The sequence below is a fragment of the Oncorhynchus mykiss genome, chromosome 18, assembly GCF_057628025.1.
Source record: "Oncorhynchus mykiss isolate SJ-2025 chromosome 18, ASM5762802v1, whole genome shotgun sequence".
Taxonomy (NCBI): domain Eukaryota; kingdom Metazoa; phylum Chordata; class Actinopteri; order Salmoniformes; family Salmonidae; genus Oncorhynchus; species Oncorhynchus mykiss.
Window position 1 is genome coordinate 13610445 of NC_143039.1, and position 16147 is coordinate 13626591.

Consider the following 16147-nt stretch of genomic DNA (forward strand, 5'->3'; position numbering starts at 1 on the left):
CAATAGAATATGAATCAGATATGATCCGTCACAAGAAACCCCGGGAATGTTTTTATCTTCCCTCCCTCCCACGTGTGTACATCGGTCTCGGGTGGAATGTTTGTTGATGTACACCTATGAGTAGAAACGTATCAAAATTACTGTTGTAATCTATATTTATCGGAGTAATGTTGAAATCAAAAACTTTCGTAAAGAAAACCCGATCAGGCGGGATCATGAAAATAGTCCGCGAGCACTACCTGCGAGACGATATTTGGTGCGGAAGTGAAGTTTGTACAGAATGCAAGCAAGAAGAGACTGTGTTGCAGAAAGACGCTTGCATTGAAAGCAACTTGTGTTCTTTCGCACACTATTTACTCCCAGACACAAATATTGTGTTGAGCCAGGTAAGTTACTGTGCAATAATGTTTAACGTAAACGTTATTATTAACAACAAATCAATACAAAAAAAGTACATGTCTAAAGTAATCGCTAGATTTTCCCACCGCATCACTACAGTTTTAGATGTCTGACACGCCTCTCGTGAAAGTGTGAACCCCACTTATCGAGCTCAGGTTTTTCGCAAACTCGGTCCTGCCCCCGTCCCCCGGTGGCACGTTCTGGTTTTTGCCCTACCCAGCTGATTAAAATAATGATAGCTTGATGATGAATTGGATATTTGAGTCCGCTATGTAGTGCTAGGACAAAAACCCTGATCTAGCTAACACAAATTTGACTAACTTTTAGGTGTGACATTCTACCACGCTGAGTCAGTATCCCTTTTAATGTCTGTAGATTGATATCCTGGAGGATCCCTTGATCAAGAACGTGATCATTCTGCAGACTGTACTCCAAGAGGTCCGCCACAGGAGCGCTCCCATCTACAAGCGATTGAAAGACATCCTTCACGACAAGGAAAAACACTTTTACACTTTCACTAACGAACATCACAGGTAGAAAATAGATCTGCTGTTTGCCTTAGATAACTGACTGTTTTGTAGTGATTTAAGGGGGTGCAGCCTAACTTGGTTTTGAATCAGTGACCCTTGGGGTTATCCCACCACTGACGCCAATGTAGCAATTGACTGAAATAAGTTGGAGCAAGACTGAAGTCAGCATGTTTCCCAGCCAAAACAGTTTGGGAGAGTTTGCGTGTATATTATGATGCCATTCTGTTTGTTTTTTGGACTTTGGCAAGGGTTTTTTAAGCTGTTCTTATTCACGTTTTCTCTTGAGAAATACTGCACCTAACATCCTAATCAGATGAAAAATTGCGTGACTAAGATCTACTAGACAAAAAGTAAATTTATAACAGATTTATTGAGTTATATATCTTTGTTCTGACTATTTTGGGGAAGTGTATACTGGCTACGGCGTCTCAAAAAGGACAAACAGTACTATTGCCGTTTTTTTTTTCTTGTTTTTCAACCCAAGGTCTTTTTAAGTATGAGAGCACACTCGTTCAGCTAACCGAGCTCAGGCTAGTCGCCAGCCGAACTGAAGCATGCTGACTCCTTAACTGTCCATCCGATTTGTGATCAATGCTTTTCAAAGCCACGTATGGCTGTATTCTTCTGTTCCAGAGAAACGTATATAGAGAGAGAGCAGGGGGAAAGCGCCAACGATCGGAATGACAGAGCCATCCGCATATCTACCAAGTGGTACAGTGATCACCTGAACAACACCCCCACGGACAAGAGGCTGAAGGTTGTTTTGCTGACCAACGACCGGGGCAACAAGGAGAAAGCAGAGGAGTCCGGCCTGCTCACATACAGATGTAAGAAACAAGACACCTCCGTTACCTCAGTACCCCAAGATGAGACCGCTGTTCTTACCTCAGTACCCCAAGATGAGACCGCTGTTCTTACCTCAGTACCCCAAGATGAGACCGCTGTTCTTACCTCAGTACCCCAAGATGAGACCGCTGTTCTTGTCTTTAATATCACAATATCCGTTACCTCAGTACCCCAAGATGAGACCGTTGTTCTTGTCTTTAATATCACGATATCTGTTACCTCAGTACCCCAAGATGAGACCGTTGTTCTTGTCTTTAATATCACGATATCTATTACCTCAGTACCCCAAGATGAGACCGCTGTTCTTGTCTTTAATAACACAATATCTGTTACCTCAGTACCCCAAGATGAGACCGCTGTTCTTGTCTTTAATATCACAATATCTGTTACCTCAGTACCCCAAGATGAGACCGCTGTTCTTGTCTTTAACCTTAAACACAAGGTCACAATACTAGGTGTGTTCAACATGCCGACTACCTGTTTACTCTAGTAGATGTGGACTACATGTTTACTCTAGTAGATGTGGACTACATGTTTACTTTAGTAGATGTGGACTACATGTTTACTCTAGTAGATGTGGACTACATGTTTACTTTAGTAGATGTGGACTACATGTTTACTTTAGTAGATGTGGACTACGTGTTTACTTTAGTCGATGTGGACTACGTGTTTACTTTAGTCGATGTGGACTACATGTTTACTCTAGTAGATGTGGACTACATGTTTACTTTCGAAGATGCCGTCTTCATCCGTTCTCTGTTCCACACAGGTGAGGAGTACGTCAAGAGTCTGATAGCCAACCCTGAGCTGGTGGATCGACTGGCTTTGACCAACGATGACAAGGTAACTAATATCTACACAATATCGCATTTACACATATGTACTTTCTACAGCAGCTATTTTAGATCCATAGAGAAAGTTAGATCTGCATATTCATAGAGAACGTTAGATCTGCATATTCATATAGAACGTTAGATCTGCATATTCATAGAGAACGTTAGATCTGCATATTCATATAGAACGTTAGATCTGCATATTCATATAGAACGTTAGATCTGCATATTCATAGAGAACGTTAGATCTGCATATTCATAGAGAAAGTTAGATCTGCATATTCATAGAGAGAGTTAGATCTGCATATTCATAGAGAACGTTAGATCTGCATATTCATAGAGAAAGTTAGATCTGCATATTCATAGAGAGAGTTAGATCGGCATATTCATAGAGAAAGTTAGATCTGCATATTCATAGAGAACGTTAGATCTGCATATTCATAGAGAAAGTTAGATCTGCATATTCATAGAGAAAGTTAGATCTGCATATTCATAGAGAAAGTTAGATCTGCATATTCATAGAGAAAGTTAGGTCTGCATATTCAAGGTTATTCGTTTAATTTAGCACTTTAATTTCTCTCTCCCTCCCCCAGAATGAGATCACCAGCAGTAAGGTGTTGTTCCCGGAGCACCTGCCCCTGTCTAGGATCCAGTCTGGGATTAAGAGTGGGACCTTCCAACAGGGAACGTTCCGGGCTAGCAGAGACAACTACCTGGAGGCTACTGTGTTTGTCCACGGAGAAGGAGATGACAGTACAGAGGTGAGTGCTGCTGAAGCATAGCTCATGTTCATTAGTGGATTCTGGCCGTGTAACCTGCCATAGAAGTATGGAACATTCTTTAAGTCCTCCAACAGTTGCTTAATATTTCCTCATGGTTAGTTAACTCCTCTGTTCATGTACCTGGTTTGGAAAAGTGAGTTATCAACAGTATAATTCTTCCTTTACCATTGGATGGGAGTGAGTGATTGGATGGGAGTGAGTGAGTGATTGGATGGGAGTGAGTGGAGAATCTTTGATGCTGTTCTAAGTGCCAGCTGGTGAGATGGGGATGAGTGAGTGAGTGATTGGATGGGAAATGTAAACGAAGCAGCGTTGGTTACCATGGTAACACTTCCTCTTCCTGTCCCGCCCCTCAGGTTCTGATCCAAGGCTTGCAGAACCTAAACAGGGCTGTCCATCAGGACTTGGTTGCTGTGGAGATCCTGCCTCTGGACCAATGGGTGGCTCCGTCCTCTGTGGTGCTGCAGGACGAGGGGCCCAAGGAGGATGATGTCACAGAGGAGGAGGAGGCAGAGTTGAAGAGTGGTCCGTCTGGGGCGGCGTCACGGAAGCCCACAGGCAGGGTGGTGGGCATCATCAAGAGGAACTGGAGACCCTTCTGTGGCATGCTCTTCCTGTCCCAAATCAAAGAGGTAACTAGCATCACCTCGCTCTGCTCTGTCAATCAACACATCAATCAAAACAAGCCCTTCAGAAATCCTACATGAGTATTTATCCATATGGATGCGTATACCACCATGCTTTGGTTTCTCTTGTGATTATTTTGTCGTCTGTCGTACTTGTTTTGTGCTGACGAAGATATCTCATTGTTCCTGGTCTGTTATACCCCGTCCTCCCCTTCCCAGGCCACCCGTCACCTCTTCACCCCAGCCGACCGCCGTATCCCCAGGATCCGTATAGAGACGCGCCAGGCGGCCACGTTGGCAGGACAGAGGATCATGGTGGCCATCGACGGCTGGCCCAAGCACTCCAGATACCCTAATGTATGTGTCTCTCAGGTCCTCTTGATTACAGTTGGGCTGCTCAGATGATCACGTATCATTATGGGATATCGATGCCTGGAGAAATGTGTGATGTACATGAGATGTGCAGCTCGACTGCAATGAAGAGGACCTGGAACGCACCTCAATCATAACGGCTCATCTCTCCTCTTTCGGTCTTTGAGGAATTAGCAGAGACTAGACACCATTCTCTCCTCACCCACCCCTCTCTCCTTCTCTCTCTTCACCCACCCCTCTCCTCTCCCTCTCTCCTCCTCTCCCTCTCTCTCTCCTCCTCTCCCTCTCCTCACCCACCCCTCTCTCCTTCTCTCCCTCTCTCCTCCTTCTCTCCCTCTCTCCTCCTTCTCTCCCTCTCTCCTCCTTCTCTCCCTCTCTCCTCCTTCTCTCCCTCTCTCCTCCTCTCCTTCTCTCCCTCTCTCCTCACCCACCCCTCTCTCCTTCTCTCCCTCTCTCCTCCTTCTCTCCCTCTTCACCTCCTCTCCCTCTCCTCCTCCTCTCCCTCTCTCCTCACCCACCCCTCTCCTCCTCTCCCTCTCTCCTCCTCTCCCTCTCTCTCTCCTCCTCTCCCTCTCTCCTCACCCACCCCTCTCTCCTTCTCTCCCTCTCTCCTCCTTCTCTCCCTCTTCACCTCCTCTCCCTCTCCTCCTCCTCTCCCTCTCTCCTCACCCACCCCTCTCTCCTCCTCTCCCTCTCTCCTCTCCCTCTCTCCTCCTCTCAGGGCCATTTTGTTCGTAGCCTGGGAAGTGCAGGGGACAAGGAGACGGAGACGGAGGTGCTACTACTGGAGCATGATGTCCCTCACCAGGACTTCTCACAGGCCGTCCTCAGTTTCCTCCCCAAGATGCCCTGGAACATCACAGAGGAGGTAACTGCACCGCACAGGGGGGGGTCCTGTTATGGCGGCCATTTTGTGTCAAGACATATATCAATGGTTGTCAGCTGGTGGCTACGTTGTTGTAGCTATACCAATCAACAATTTGGTAACACTACTTAAAGCCTGTTGGTATAATTGCATTATGATGTGGTTATAATACTTTATAAAGGCTCATAACATGCTTATAACAGGTAATAATGCATCACTAAACCTTATTTGATCTCCTATCAGGACATGGCTGTGAGAGAGGACCTGAGGAACCTGACCGTCTGCAGTGTGGATCCTCCTGGCTGTACGGACATAGATGATGCTCTGCACTGTAGAGACCTGCCCAATGGAAACCAAGAGGTAGGACACTGAGGAACTAACACAGTTTACCACAGCATTTTATTGGGATGGGTGAATGTTTGGATGAGGTAACAGAATCTTATTTTAATGGGTAATATGGTGGAACAGAATTGAAAGTTGAGAAGTCATCGTGTGTGTGTGTGCGTGTTTCTTTGTGGGTTGAAGGTTGGTGTCCACATTGCTGATGTGAGCCACTTCATCCGGCCAGGCAACGCTATGGACCTGGAGGCTGCTAACAGAGGAACTACAGTCTACCTGACTGGAAGGGTACAGACCATCTGTTTCATCACATAGTAACCTTGATGAACCCTAGCTAGCTCTTTTAGTACATCTTAAATGGCACCCTATTCACTATATAAGTGCACTATTTTTATTTTATTTTTACCAGAGCCCGGGTCAAAAGTAGTGCACTATATAGGGAAAAGGGTTCCATTTAAGTGTTGTATTGCTAACACAGCTGATTGTCTCCCATCAGAGGATCGACATGGTTCCTGAACTGCTGAGCTCCAACCTGTGTTCTCTACGATCCAGTGTGGAGAGGTGCCTTTAAGACTTCCTGAAGACAACATATATGTTGTTGTTGTTGTTGTCATTTACCGTTAGTGGTGTTCATGGTGTCTCCTCTCGGTAGGCTGGCCTTCTCTTGTATATGGGAGATCAACGACAAAGCTGAGATAGTCAAGACCAGATTCACTAAAAGTGTCATCAACTCCAAGGTAGAGGGAGAGGAAACTCACACATTTGACAATGTAACAGTTGTGATTGAGACAATGTAAGAAATGCCCCTCAGGGATCAATAAAGTTTATTGAATTGAATGATAATTCTTCCTCCAGGCCTCCCTGACGTACGCCGAGGCCCAGATGAGGATTGATGACGCCAACATGAATGATGACACCACCAAGAGCTTACGAGGCCTGAACAGACTAGCCAAGATCCTGAAGAAACGGAGGATAGAGAAAGGGTAAGAGTTTACGAGGCCTGAACAGACTAGCCAGGATCCTGAAGACACAGGATAGAGAAAGGTTAAGAGGTTACGAGGCTTGAACAGACTAGCCAGACCCTGAAGAGACCGAGGATAGAGAAAGGGTAGGAGGTTACTAGACCTGAACAGACTAGCCAGGACCCTGAAGAGACAGGATAGAGAAAGGGTAAGAGGTTACGAGACCTGAACAGACTAGCCAGGACCCTGAAGAGACAGGATAGAGGCAGGGTAGGAGGTTACTAGACCTGAACAGACTAGCCAGGACCCTGAAGAGACCGAGGATAGAGGAAGGGTAAGGTTACGAGACCTGAACAGACTAGCCAGGACCCTGAAGAGACCGAGGATAGAGAAAGGGTAAGGTTACGAGGCCTGAACAGACTAGCCAGGACCCTGAAGAGACAGGATAGAGGAAGGGCAAGAGGTTACTAGACCTGAACAGACTAGCCAGGACCCTGAAGAGACCGAGGATAGAGAAAGGGTAAGAGGTTACTAGACCTGAACAGACTAGCCAGGACCCTGAAGAGACAGGATAGAGGAAGAGTAAGAGGTTACTAGACCTGAACAGACTAGCCAGGACCCTGAAGAGACAGGATAGAGAAAGGGTAGGAGGTTACTAGACCTGAACAGACTAGCCAGGACCCTGAAGAGACCGAGGATAGAGGAAGGGTAAGAGGTTACTAGACCTGAACAGACTAGCCAGGACCCTGAAGAGACAGGATAGAGAAAGGGTAGGAGGTTACTAGACCTGAACAGACTAGCCAGGACCCTGAAGAGACAGGATAGAGAAAGGGTAGGAGGTTACTAGACCTGAACAGACTAGCCAGGACCCTGAAGAGACAGGATAGAGGAAGGGTAAGAGGTTACTAGACCTGAACAGACTAGCCAGGACCCTGAAGAGACCGAGGATAGAGGAAGAGTAAGAGGTTACTAGACCTGAACAGACTAGCCAGGACCCTGAAGAGACAGGATAGAGAAAGGGTAGGAGGTTACTAGACCTGAACAGACTAGCCAGGATCCTGAAGAGACAGGATAGAGAAAGGGTAAGAGGTTACTAGACCTGAACAGACTAGCCAGGATCCTGAAGAGACAGGATAGAGAAAGGGTAAGAGGTTACTAGACCTGAACAGACTAGCCAGGACCCTGAAGAGACAGGATAGAGGCAGGGTAGGAGGTTACTAGACCTAAACAGACTAGCCAGGACCCTGAAGAGACCGAGGATAGAGGAAGGGTAAGGTTACGAGACCTGAACAGACTAGCCAGGACCCTGAAGAGACCGAGGATAGAGAAAGGGTAAGGTTACGAGGCCTGAACAGACTAGCCAGGACCCTGAAGAGACAGGATAGAGGAAGGGCAAGAGGTTACTAGACCTGAACAGACTAGCCAGGACCCTGAAGAGACCGAGGATAGAGGAAGAGTAAGAGGTTACTAGACCTGAACAGACTAGCCAGGACCCTGAAGAGACAGGATAGAGAAAGGGTAGGAGGTTACTAGACCTGAACAGACTAGCCAGGACCCTGAAGAGACAGGATAGAGAAAGGGTAAGAGGTTACTAGACCTGAACAGACTAGCCAGGATCCTGAAGAGACAGGATAGAGAAAGGGTAGGAGGTTACTAGACCTGAACAGACTAGCCAGGACCCTGAAGAGACCGAGGATAGAGGAAGAGTAAGAGGTTACTAGACCTGAACAGACTAGCCAGGACCCTGAAGAGACCGAGGATAGAGGAAGGGTAAGAGGTTACTAGACCTGAACAGACTAGCCAGGACCCTGAAGAGACAGGATAGAGAAAGGTTAAGAGGTTACTAGACCTGGACAGACTAGCCAGGACCCTGAAGAGACAGGATAGAGGAAGGGTAAGAGGTTACTAGACCTGAACAGACTAGCCAGGACCCTGAAGAGACAGGATAGAGGAAGAGTAAGAGGTTACTAGACCTGAACAGACTAGCCAGGATCCTGAAGAGACAGGATAGAGGAAGGGTAGGAGGTTACTAGACCTGAACAGACTAGCCAGGACCCTGAAGAGACAGGATAGAGGAAGGGTAAGAGGTTACTAGACCTGAACAGACTAGCCAGGATCCTGAAGAGACAGGATAGAGAAAGGGTAGGAGGTTACTAGACCTGAACAGACTAGCCAGGACCCTGAAGAGACAGGATAGAGGAAGGGTAAGAGGTTACTAGACCTGAACAGACTAGCCAGGATCCTGAAGAGACAGGATAGAGAAAGGGTAGGAGGTTACTAGACCTGAACAGACTAGCCAGGACCCTGAAGAGACCGAGGATAAAGGAAGAGTAAGAGGTTACTAGACCTGAACAGACTAGCCAGGACCCTGAAGAGACAGGATAGAGAAAGGGTAGGAGGTTACTAGACCTGAACAGACTAGCCAGGATCCTGAAGAGACAGGATAGAGAAAGGGTAAGAGGTTACTAGACCTGAACAGACTAGCCAGGATCCTGAAGAGACAGGATAGAGAAAGGGTAAGAGGTTACTAGACCTGAACAGACTAGCCAGGACCCTGAAGAGACAGGATAGAGAAAGGGTAGGAGGTTACTAGACCTGAACAGACTAGCCAGGATCCTGAAGAGACAGGATAGAGAAAGGGTAAGAGGTTACTAGACCTGAACAGACTAGCCAGGATCCTGAAGAGACAGGATAGAGAAAGGTTAAGAGGTTACTAGACCTGAACAGACTAGCCAGGACCCTGAAGAGACAGGATAGAGAAAGGGTAAGAGGTTACTAGACCTGGACAGACTAGCTAGGATCCTGAAGAGACCGAGGATAGAGAAAGGGTCTGTGATGTCAGTAGTTGATGACCTTTTCCCTAACTGTTGAAAGAGACGGATCATTAGAACTGTGGCAGATTGATGTATTCCCAAAGGTGATTAGTTGGTTGATGGATTGATTGTGTTTATTGATCTGGTTGCTGGTGTCATTAATCTATATGTTGTACTCTGTGTGGAATGTATAAGTACTTGTCTTTGTTGGTAATCTAACATGGTGGTTTTCCGTTGTGTGTTTCAGCGCGTTGACTCTCTCCTCGCCCGAGGTTCGCTTCCACATCGACAGTGAGACTCACGACCCCATAGACCTACAGACCAAGGAACTCAAGTACGTTGTTAGGCTTTTAGAATATAGAATTTTAAATAAGTATTTTTAGAATATAGAATTTAAAATAAGGCTTTTAGAATATAGAATTTAAAATAAGGTTTTTAGAATATAGAATTTAAAATAAGGCTTTTAGAATATATCATTTAAAATAAGGTTCTATTCATGGGGCTTGAAACTGTGGTTTAAACTTCAACAAGTTCAGCTGAATTCACATGAATATTGACAGGCTTTTTGTGGCCTGTCAAAGCCTCCTGCTGTTTCCAGTTTTACCTTGTCACTGGGTTATAACATCCAGCAGTAGATCTCTGCTCAGAGACTTGATGTTCACGCTGTATCGGTGGGTTCAAATTCAAATAACTTTATTGTTCCTCAGGGAGACCAACTCGATGGTGGAGGAGTTCATGTTGCTGGCCAACATCTCAGTAGCTCAGAAGATTTATGATGAGTTCTCAGAGTGTGCTCTTCTCAGGAAGCACCCCGCCCCTCCTCCATCCAACTACGACATCCTTAACAAGGCTGCCAAGTCTAAGGTACATCTACGTATTCAGACTAGACATCTAAAACAAGTCTAATGACATCTATGTATTCAGACAGACTAGACATAAACATCTAAAACATGTCTAATGACATCTATATATTCAGACTGACTAGACATCAACATCTTAAACAAGTCTAATGACATCTATGTATTCAGACAGACTAGACATAAACATCTAAAACAAGTCTAATGACATCTATATATTCAGACTGACTAGACATCTAAAACAAGTCTAATGTACATCTATATATTCAGACTGACTAGACATCAACATCTAAAACCAGTCTAATGACAGGTACATCTATAGACAACACTTCTATCTAAAACCAGTCTAATGACAGGTACATCTATAGACAACACTTCCAGCTAAAACACAGTTTTAATAAGACTTGATATTTTTGGGGACAATTGTTCCATTCCGGGTCGAAGGACAACGAAATAGGGACTGACGTAGGACCTTCAGTCTAATGTAGTCCTAACGTTGTTGTTTCTGACATCAGTCTGATGTAGTCCTAACATTGTTGTTTCTGACATCAGTGTAATGTAGTCCTAACGTTCTTGTTTCTGACATCAGTCTAATGTAGTCCTAACGTTGTTGTTTCTGACATCAGTGTAATGTAGTCCTAACGTTGTTGTTTCTGACATCAGTCTAATGTAGTCCTAACGTTGTTGTTTCTGACATCAGTCTAATGCAGTCCTAATGTTGTTGTTTCTGACATCAGTCTAATGCAGTCCTAACATTGTTGTTTCTGACATCAGTCTAATGTAGTCCTAACGTTGTTGTTTCTGACATCAGTGTGATGTAGTCCTAACGTTGTTGTTTCTGACATCAGTGTAATGTAGTCCTAATGTTGTTGTTTCTGACATCAGTGTAATGTAGTCCTAACGTTGTTGTTTCTGACATCAGTCTAATGTAGTCCTGACGTTGTTGTTTCTGACATCAGTCTAATGTAGTCCTAACGTTGTTGTTTCTGACATCAGTGTAATGTAATCCTAACGTTGTTGTTTCTGACATCAGTGTGATGTAGTCCTAACGTTGTTGTTTCTGACATCAGTCTAATGTAGTCCTAACGTTGTTGTTTCTGACATCAGTGTGATGTAGTCCTAACGTTGTTGTTTCTGACATCAGTGTGATGTAGTCCTAACGTTGTTGTTTCTGACATCAGTGTGATGTAGTCCTAACGTTGTTGTTTCTGACATCAGTGTAATGTAGTCCTAACGTTGTTGTTTCTGACATCAGTGTAATGTAGTCCTAACGTTGTTGTTTCTGACATCAGTGTGATGTAGTCCTAACGTTGTTGTTTCTGACATCAGTCTAATGTAGTCCTAACGTTGTTGTTTCTGACATCAGTGTGATGTAGTCCTAACGTTGTTGTTTCTGACATCAGTCTAATGTAGTCCTAACGTTGTTGTTTCTGACATCAGTCTAATGTAGTCCTAACGTTGTTGTTTCTGACATCAGTCTAATGTAGTCCTGACGTTGTTGTTTCTGACATCAGTGTGATGTAGTCCTAACGTTGTTGTCCCTCCCCTCAGGACATGGTGATCCACACGGACTCGGCCAAGGCTCTAGCTGACTCTCTGGACGCGGCCCAGGTGGACGGCTTCCCTTACTTCAACACCTTGCTGCGTATCCTAGCAACACGCTGCATGATGCAGGCTGTGTACTTCTGCTCCGGGATGGACAGTGACTTCCACCACTATGGACTGGCCTCTCCCATCTACACACACTTCACCTCACCTATCAGACGGTGAGAACACACACTTCACCTCACCCATCAGACGGTGAGAACACACACTTCACCTCACCTACCAGACGGTGAGAACACACACCTCACCTCACCTATCAGACGGTGAGAACACACACTTCACCTCACCCATCAGACGGTGAGAACACACACTTCACCTCACCCATCAGACGGTGAGAACACACACTTCACCTCACCTATCAGACGGTGAGAACACACACTTCACCTCACCTATCAGACGGTGAGAACACACACTTCACCTCACCTATCAGACGGTGAGAACACACACTTCACCTCACCTATCAGACGGTGAGAACACACACTTCACCTCACCTATCAGACGGTGAGAACACACACTTCACCTCACCTATCAGACGGTGAGAACACACACTTCACCTCACCTATCAGACGGTGAGAACACACACTTCACCTCACCTATCAGACGGTGAGAACACACACTTCACCTCACCTATCAGACGGTGAGAACACACACTTCACCTCACCTATCAGACGGTGAGAACACACACTTCACCTCACCTATCAGACGGTGAGAACACACACTTCACCTCACCTATCAGACGGTGAGAACACACACTTCACCTCACCTATCAGACGGTGAGAACACACACTTCACCTCACCTATCAGACGGTGAGAACACACACTTCACCTCACCTATCAGACGGTGAGAACACACACTTCACCTCACCTATCAGACGGTGAGAACACACACTTCACCTCACCTATCGGACGGTGAGAACACACACTTCACCTCACCTATCGGACGGTGAGAACACACACCTCACCTCACCTATCAGACGGTGAGAACACACACTTCACCTCACCTATCAGACGGTGAGAACACACACTTCACCTCACCTATCAGACGGTGAGAACACACACTTCACCTCACCTATCGGACGGTGAGAACACACACTTCACCTCACCCATCTGTAGGTCCACACTCTCTCTCTACTCCTGACTGGTCCACACCCCCCCCTTCTCTACCTCTGACTGGACCACACCCCTCCTCTACTCCTGACTGGTCCACCCCCACCCCCCCTTCTCTACCTCTGACTGGACCACACCCCTCCTCTACTCCTGACTGGACCACCCCCACCCCCCCGTCTCTACCTCTGACTGGACCACACCCCTCCTCTACTCCTGACTGGACCACCCCCACCCCCCCTTCTCTACTCCTGACTGGTCCACCCCCACCCCCCCTTCCTCTACCCTGACTGGACCACACCCCTCCTCTACTCCTGACTGGACCACCCCCACCCCCCCTTCTCTACTCCTGACTGGTCCACCCCCACCCCCCCTTCCTCTACCCTGACTGGTTCTGATGTGATTGTAACCTCTACAGATACTCTGACATCATCGTGCATCGGCTGCTGGCTGTAGCCATTGGAGCAGACAGCACTTACCCAGACCTGATGGACAAACACAAGCAGTCTGCCCTCTGCAACAACCTCAACTACAGACACAAGATGGCCCAGTACGCACAGCGAGCCTCTGTAGCCTACCACACACAGGTACTGGACTCACCCAACACACTGACCTGTTAGAGCCTCTAGCCTTCCACACACAGGTACTGGACTCACCCAACACACTGACCTGTTAGAGCCTCTAACCTTCCACACACAGGTACTGGACTCACCCAACACACTGACCTGTTAGAGCCTCTAACCTTCCACACACAGGTACTGGACTCACAGCTATTTCCCATTGAAGACGAGGGACCCATTTTTACAAAAGGACAACTAGGTCATATTCATTAGTGCACTGTAGCAAAATGCTTTGCAACGGAAATTGAAAAATAACATTTCCAGGTAGTCTCTCCATCTGTTTGACGAGATAATGTGTCGTTTCCTCCAGCTGTTCTTCAAGAGCAGAGGCATCCTGAACGAAGAGGGCTTCATCCTGTTTGTGAGGAAGAACGCCATCATCGTCCTCATCCCTAAGTTTGGTCTGGAGGGAACGGTGTTCTTTGAGAACAAAGATAAACCCAGCCCCAAACTGATCTTCAACGAAGAGGTATCCTCGCTGTGTGTCAGAGAAAATTAAAGCTTTTTTTTTTTGTGTGTGTGGATCAACTGTAACTCTGTGTGTGTGTGTGGATCAACTGTAACTCTGTGTGTGTGTGTGGATCAACTGTAACTCTGTGTGTGTGTGTGTGGATCAACTGTAACTCTGTGTGTGTGTGTGGATCAACTGTAACTCTGTGTGTGTGTGTGGATCAACTGTAACTCTGTGTGTGTGTGTGGATCAACTGTAACTCTGTGTGTGTGGATCAACTGTAACTCTGTGTGTGTGTGTGGATCAACTGTAACTCTGTGTGTGTGTATGGATCAACTGTAACTCTGTGTGTGTGTGGATCAACTGTAACTCTGTGTGTGTGTGTGGATCAACTGTAACTCTGTGTGTGTGTGGATCAACTAACTCTGTGTGTGTGGATCAACTGTAACTCTGTGTGTGTGTGGATCAACTGTAACTCTGTGTGTGTGTGTGTGGATCAACTGTAACTCTGTGTGTGTGTGTGTGTGGATCAACTGTAACTCTGTGTGTGTGTGGATCAACTGTAACTCTGTGTGTGGGTATGGATCAACTGTATCTCTGTGTGTGTGTGGATCAACTAACTCTGTGTGTGGATCAACTGTAACTCTGTGTGTGTGTATGGATCAACTGTAACTCTGTGTGTGTGTGGATCAACTGTAACTCTGTGTGTGTGTATGGATCAACTGTAACTCTGTGTGTGTGTGGATCAACTAACTCTGTGTGTGGATCAACTGTAACTCTGTGTGTGTGTGGATCAACTGTAACTCTGTGTGTGTGTGGATCAACTGTAACTCTGTGTGTGTGTATGGATCAACTGTAACTGTGTGTGTGGATCAACTGTAACTCTGTGTGTGTGGATCAACTGTAACTCTGTGTGTGTGTGTGGACAACTGTAACTCTGTGTGTGTGTGTATGGATCAACTAACTCTGTGTGTGTGTGGATCAACTGTAACTCTGTGTGTGTGTGTGGATCAACTGTAACTCTGTGTGTGTGTGGATCAACTGTAACTCTGTGTGTGTGTGGATCAACTAACTCTGTGTGTGGATCAACTGTAACTCTGTGTGTGTGTATGGATCAACTGTAACTCTGTGTGTGTGTGGATCAACTGTAACTCTGTGTGTGTGTGGATCAACTGTAACTCTGTGTGTGTGTGGATCAACTGTAACTCTGTGTGTGTGTGTGTGGATCAACTGTAACTGTGTGTGTGTATGGATCAACTGTAACTCTGTGTGTGTTTATGGATCAACTGTAACTCTGTGTGTGTGTGGATCAACTGTAACTCTGTGTGTGTGTGTGGATCAACTGTAACTCTGTGTGTGTGTGTGTGTATGGATCAACTGTAACTCTGTGTGTGTGTGTGTATGGATCAACTGTAACTCTGTGTGTGTGTGTGGATCAACTGTAACTCTGTGTGTGTGTATAGGCTCCTAGTCTGACGGTGGAGGGCCACTCCTTCAACATGTTTGACAAGGTCAAGGTGACCATCAGTCTGGATGCGTCCAATGTCCAGCACCAGAAGATCAGGATGTCCCTGGTCGAACCTGTGGTACGTTTGTTGTTTCAAACTCAATCTCTCTGTAATTACAGAGATCCTATGGTGGTTAATTTCCATGAAGTTATGAACTAAAACCACGTTCAGGTAACGGTTTGTGTCAAATCACTCATTTCAGGCTTGGACATGTAACTAATATGGTTGTTGTTTTCTAGATCTCTGGAGTGAGTGTCGCGCCGTCTGAACCAGAAGTCAAGAGAGCTAAACTGGACCGTTGAACAACCCCATCCTCAGTTATAGGTTATTTTTAAATGTTTAACTTTTCTTTTTTCTACATTACAAGCACAGAACATCCTGTGGTTAATATGGTTATGATTTTAAAACCTTCAGTCAGAACCTTTTTACCTTGACCTATAGAATATCATCCTTCCAGGTAAATGTTAATGGGATGCCAGTAACCTGTAGAATGGGATGATATACTGTGCAAGACATGATATTGTATTTCTAGTCCTGACCCATGGGGTTTGTACGGTCTATTCTGGAAGGAATGTTACCTTGTACAACTCTCAATAAAGCTCTTGGTTTTAGCCAATGTTCTGTTTCTCATCTCT

At 45.8% G+C, this 16147-nt stretch overlaps 1 protein-coding gene across 1 annotated transcript; it reads left to right on the forward strand.

Annotated features, from left to right (window-relative positions):
- Nucleotides 1-18: 18 nt before the first annotated feature.
- dis3 (DIS3 exosome endoribonuclease and 3'-5' exoribonuclease) lies at nucleotides 19-16128 on the forward strand. The gene is made up of 20 exons (XM_090207173.1): nucleotides 19-386; nucleotides 775-932; nucleotides 1563-1756; nucleotides 2545-2618; nucleotides 3202-3369; nucleotides 3747-4022; nucleotides 4236-4373; nucleotides 5110-5256; nucleotides 5497-5613; nucleotides 5779-5880; nucleotides 6089-6153; nucleotides 6245-6329; nucleotides 6448-6575; nucleotides 9615-9701; nucleotides 10075-10231; nucleotides 11776-11990; nucleotides 13352-13520; nucleotides 13864-14022; nucleotides 15468-15590; nucleotides 15752-16128. Exons 1-20 carry the CDS (start codon nucleotides 168-170, stop codon nucleotides 15812-15814), a joined length of 2844 nt encoding a protein of 947 aa, XP_090063299.1. The 5' UTR covers nucleotides 19-167; the 3' UTR covers nucleotides 15815-16128.
- The last annotated feature ends 19 nt before the right edge of the window (nucleotides 16129-16147 follow it).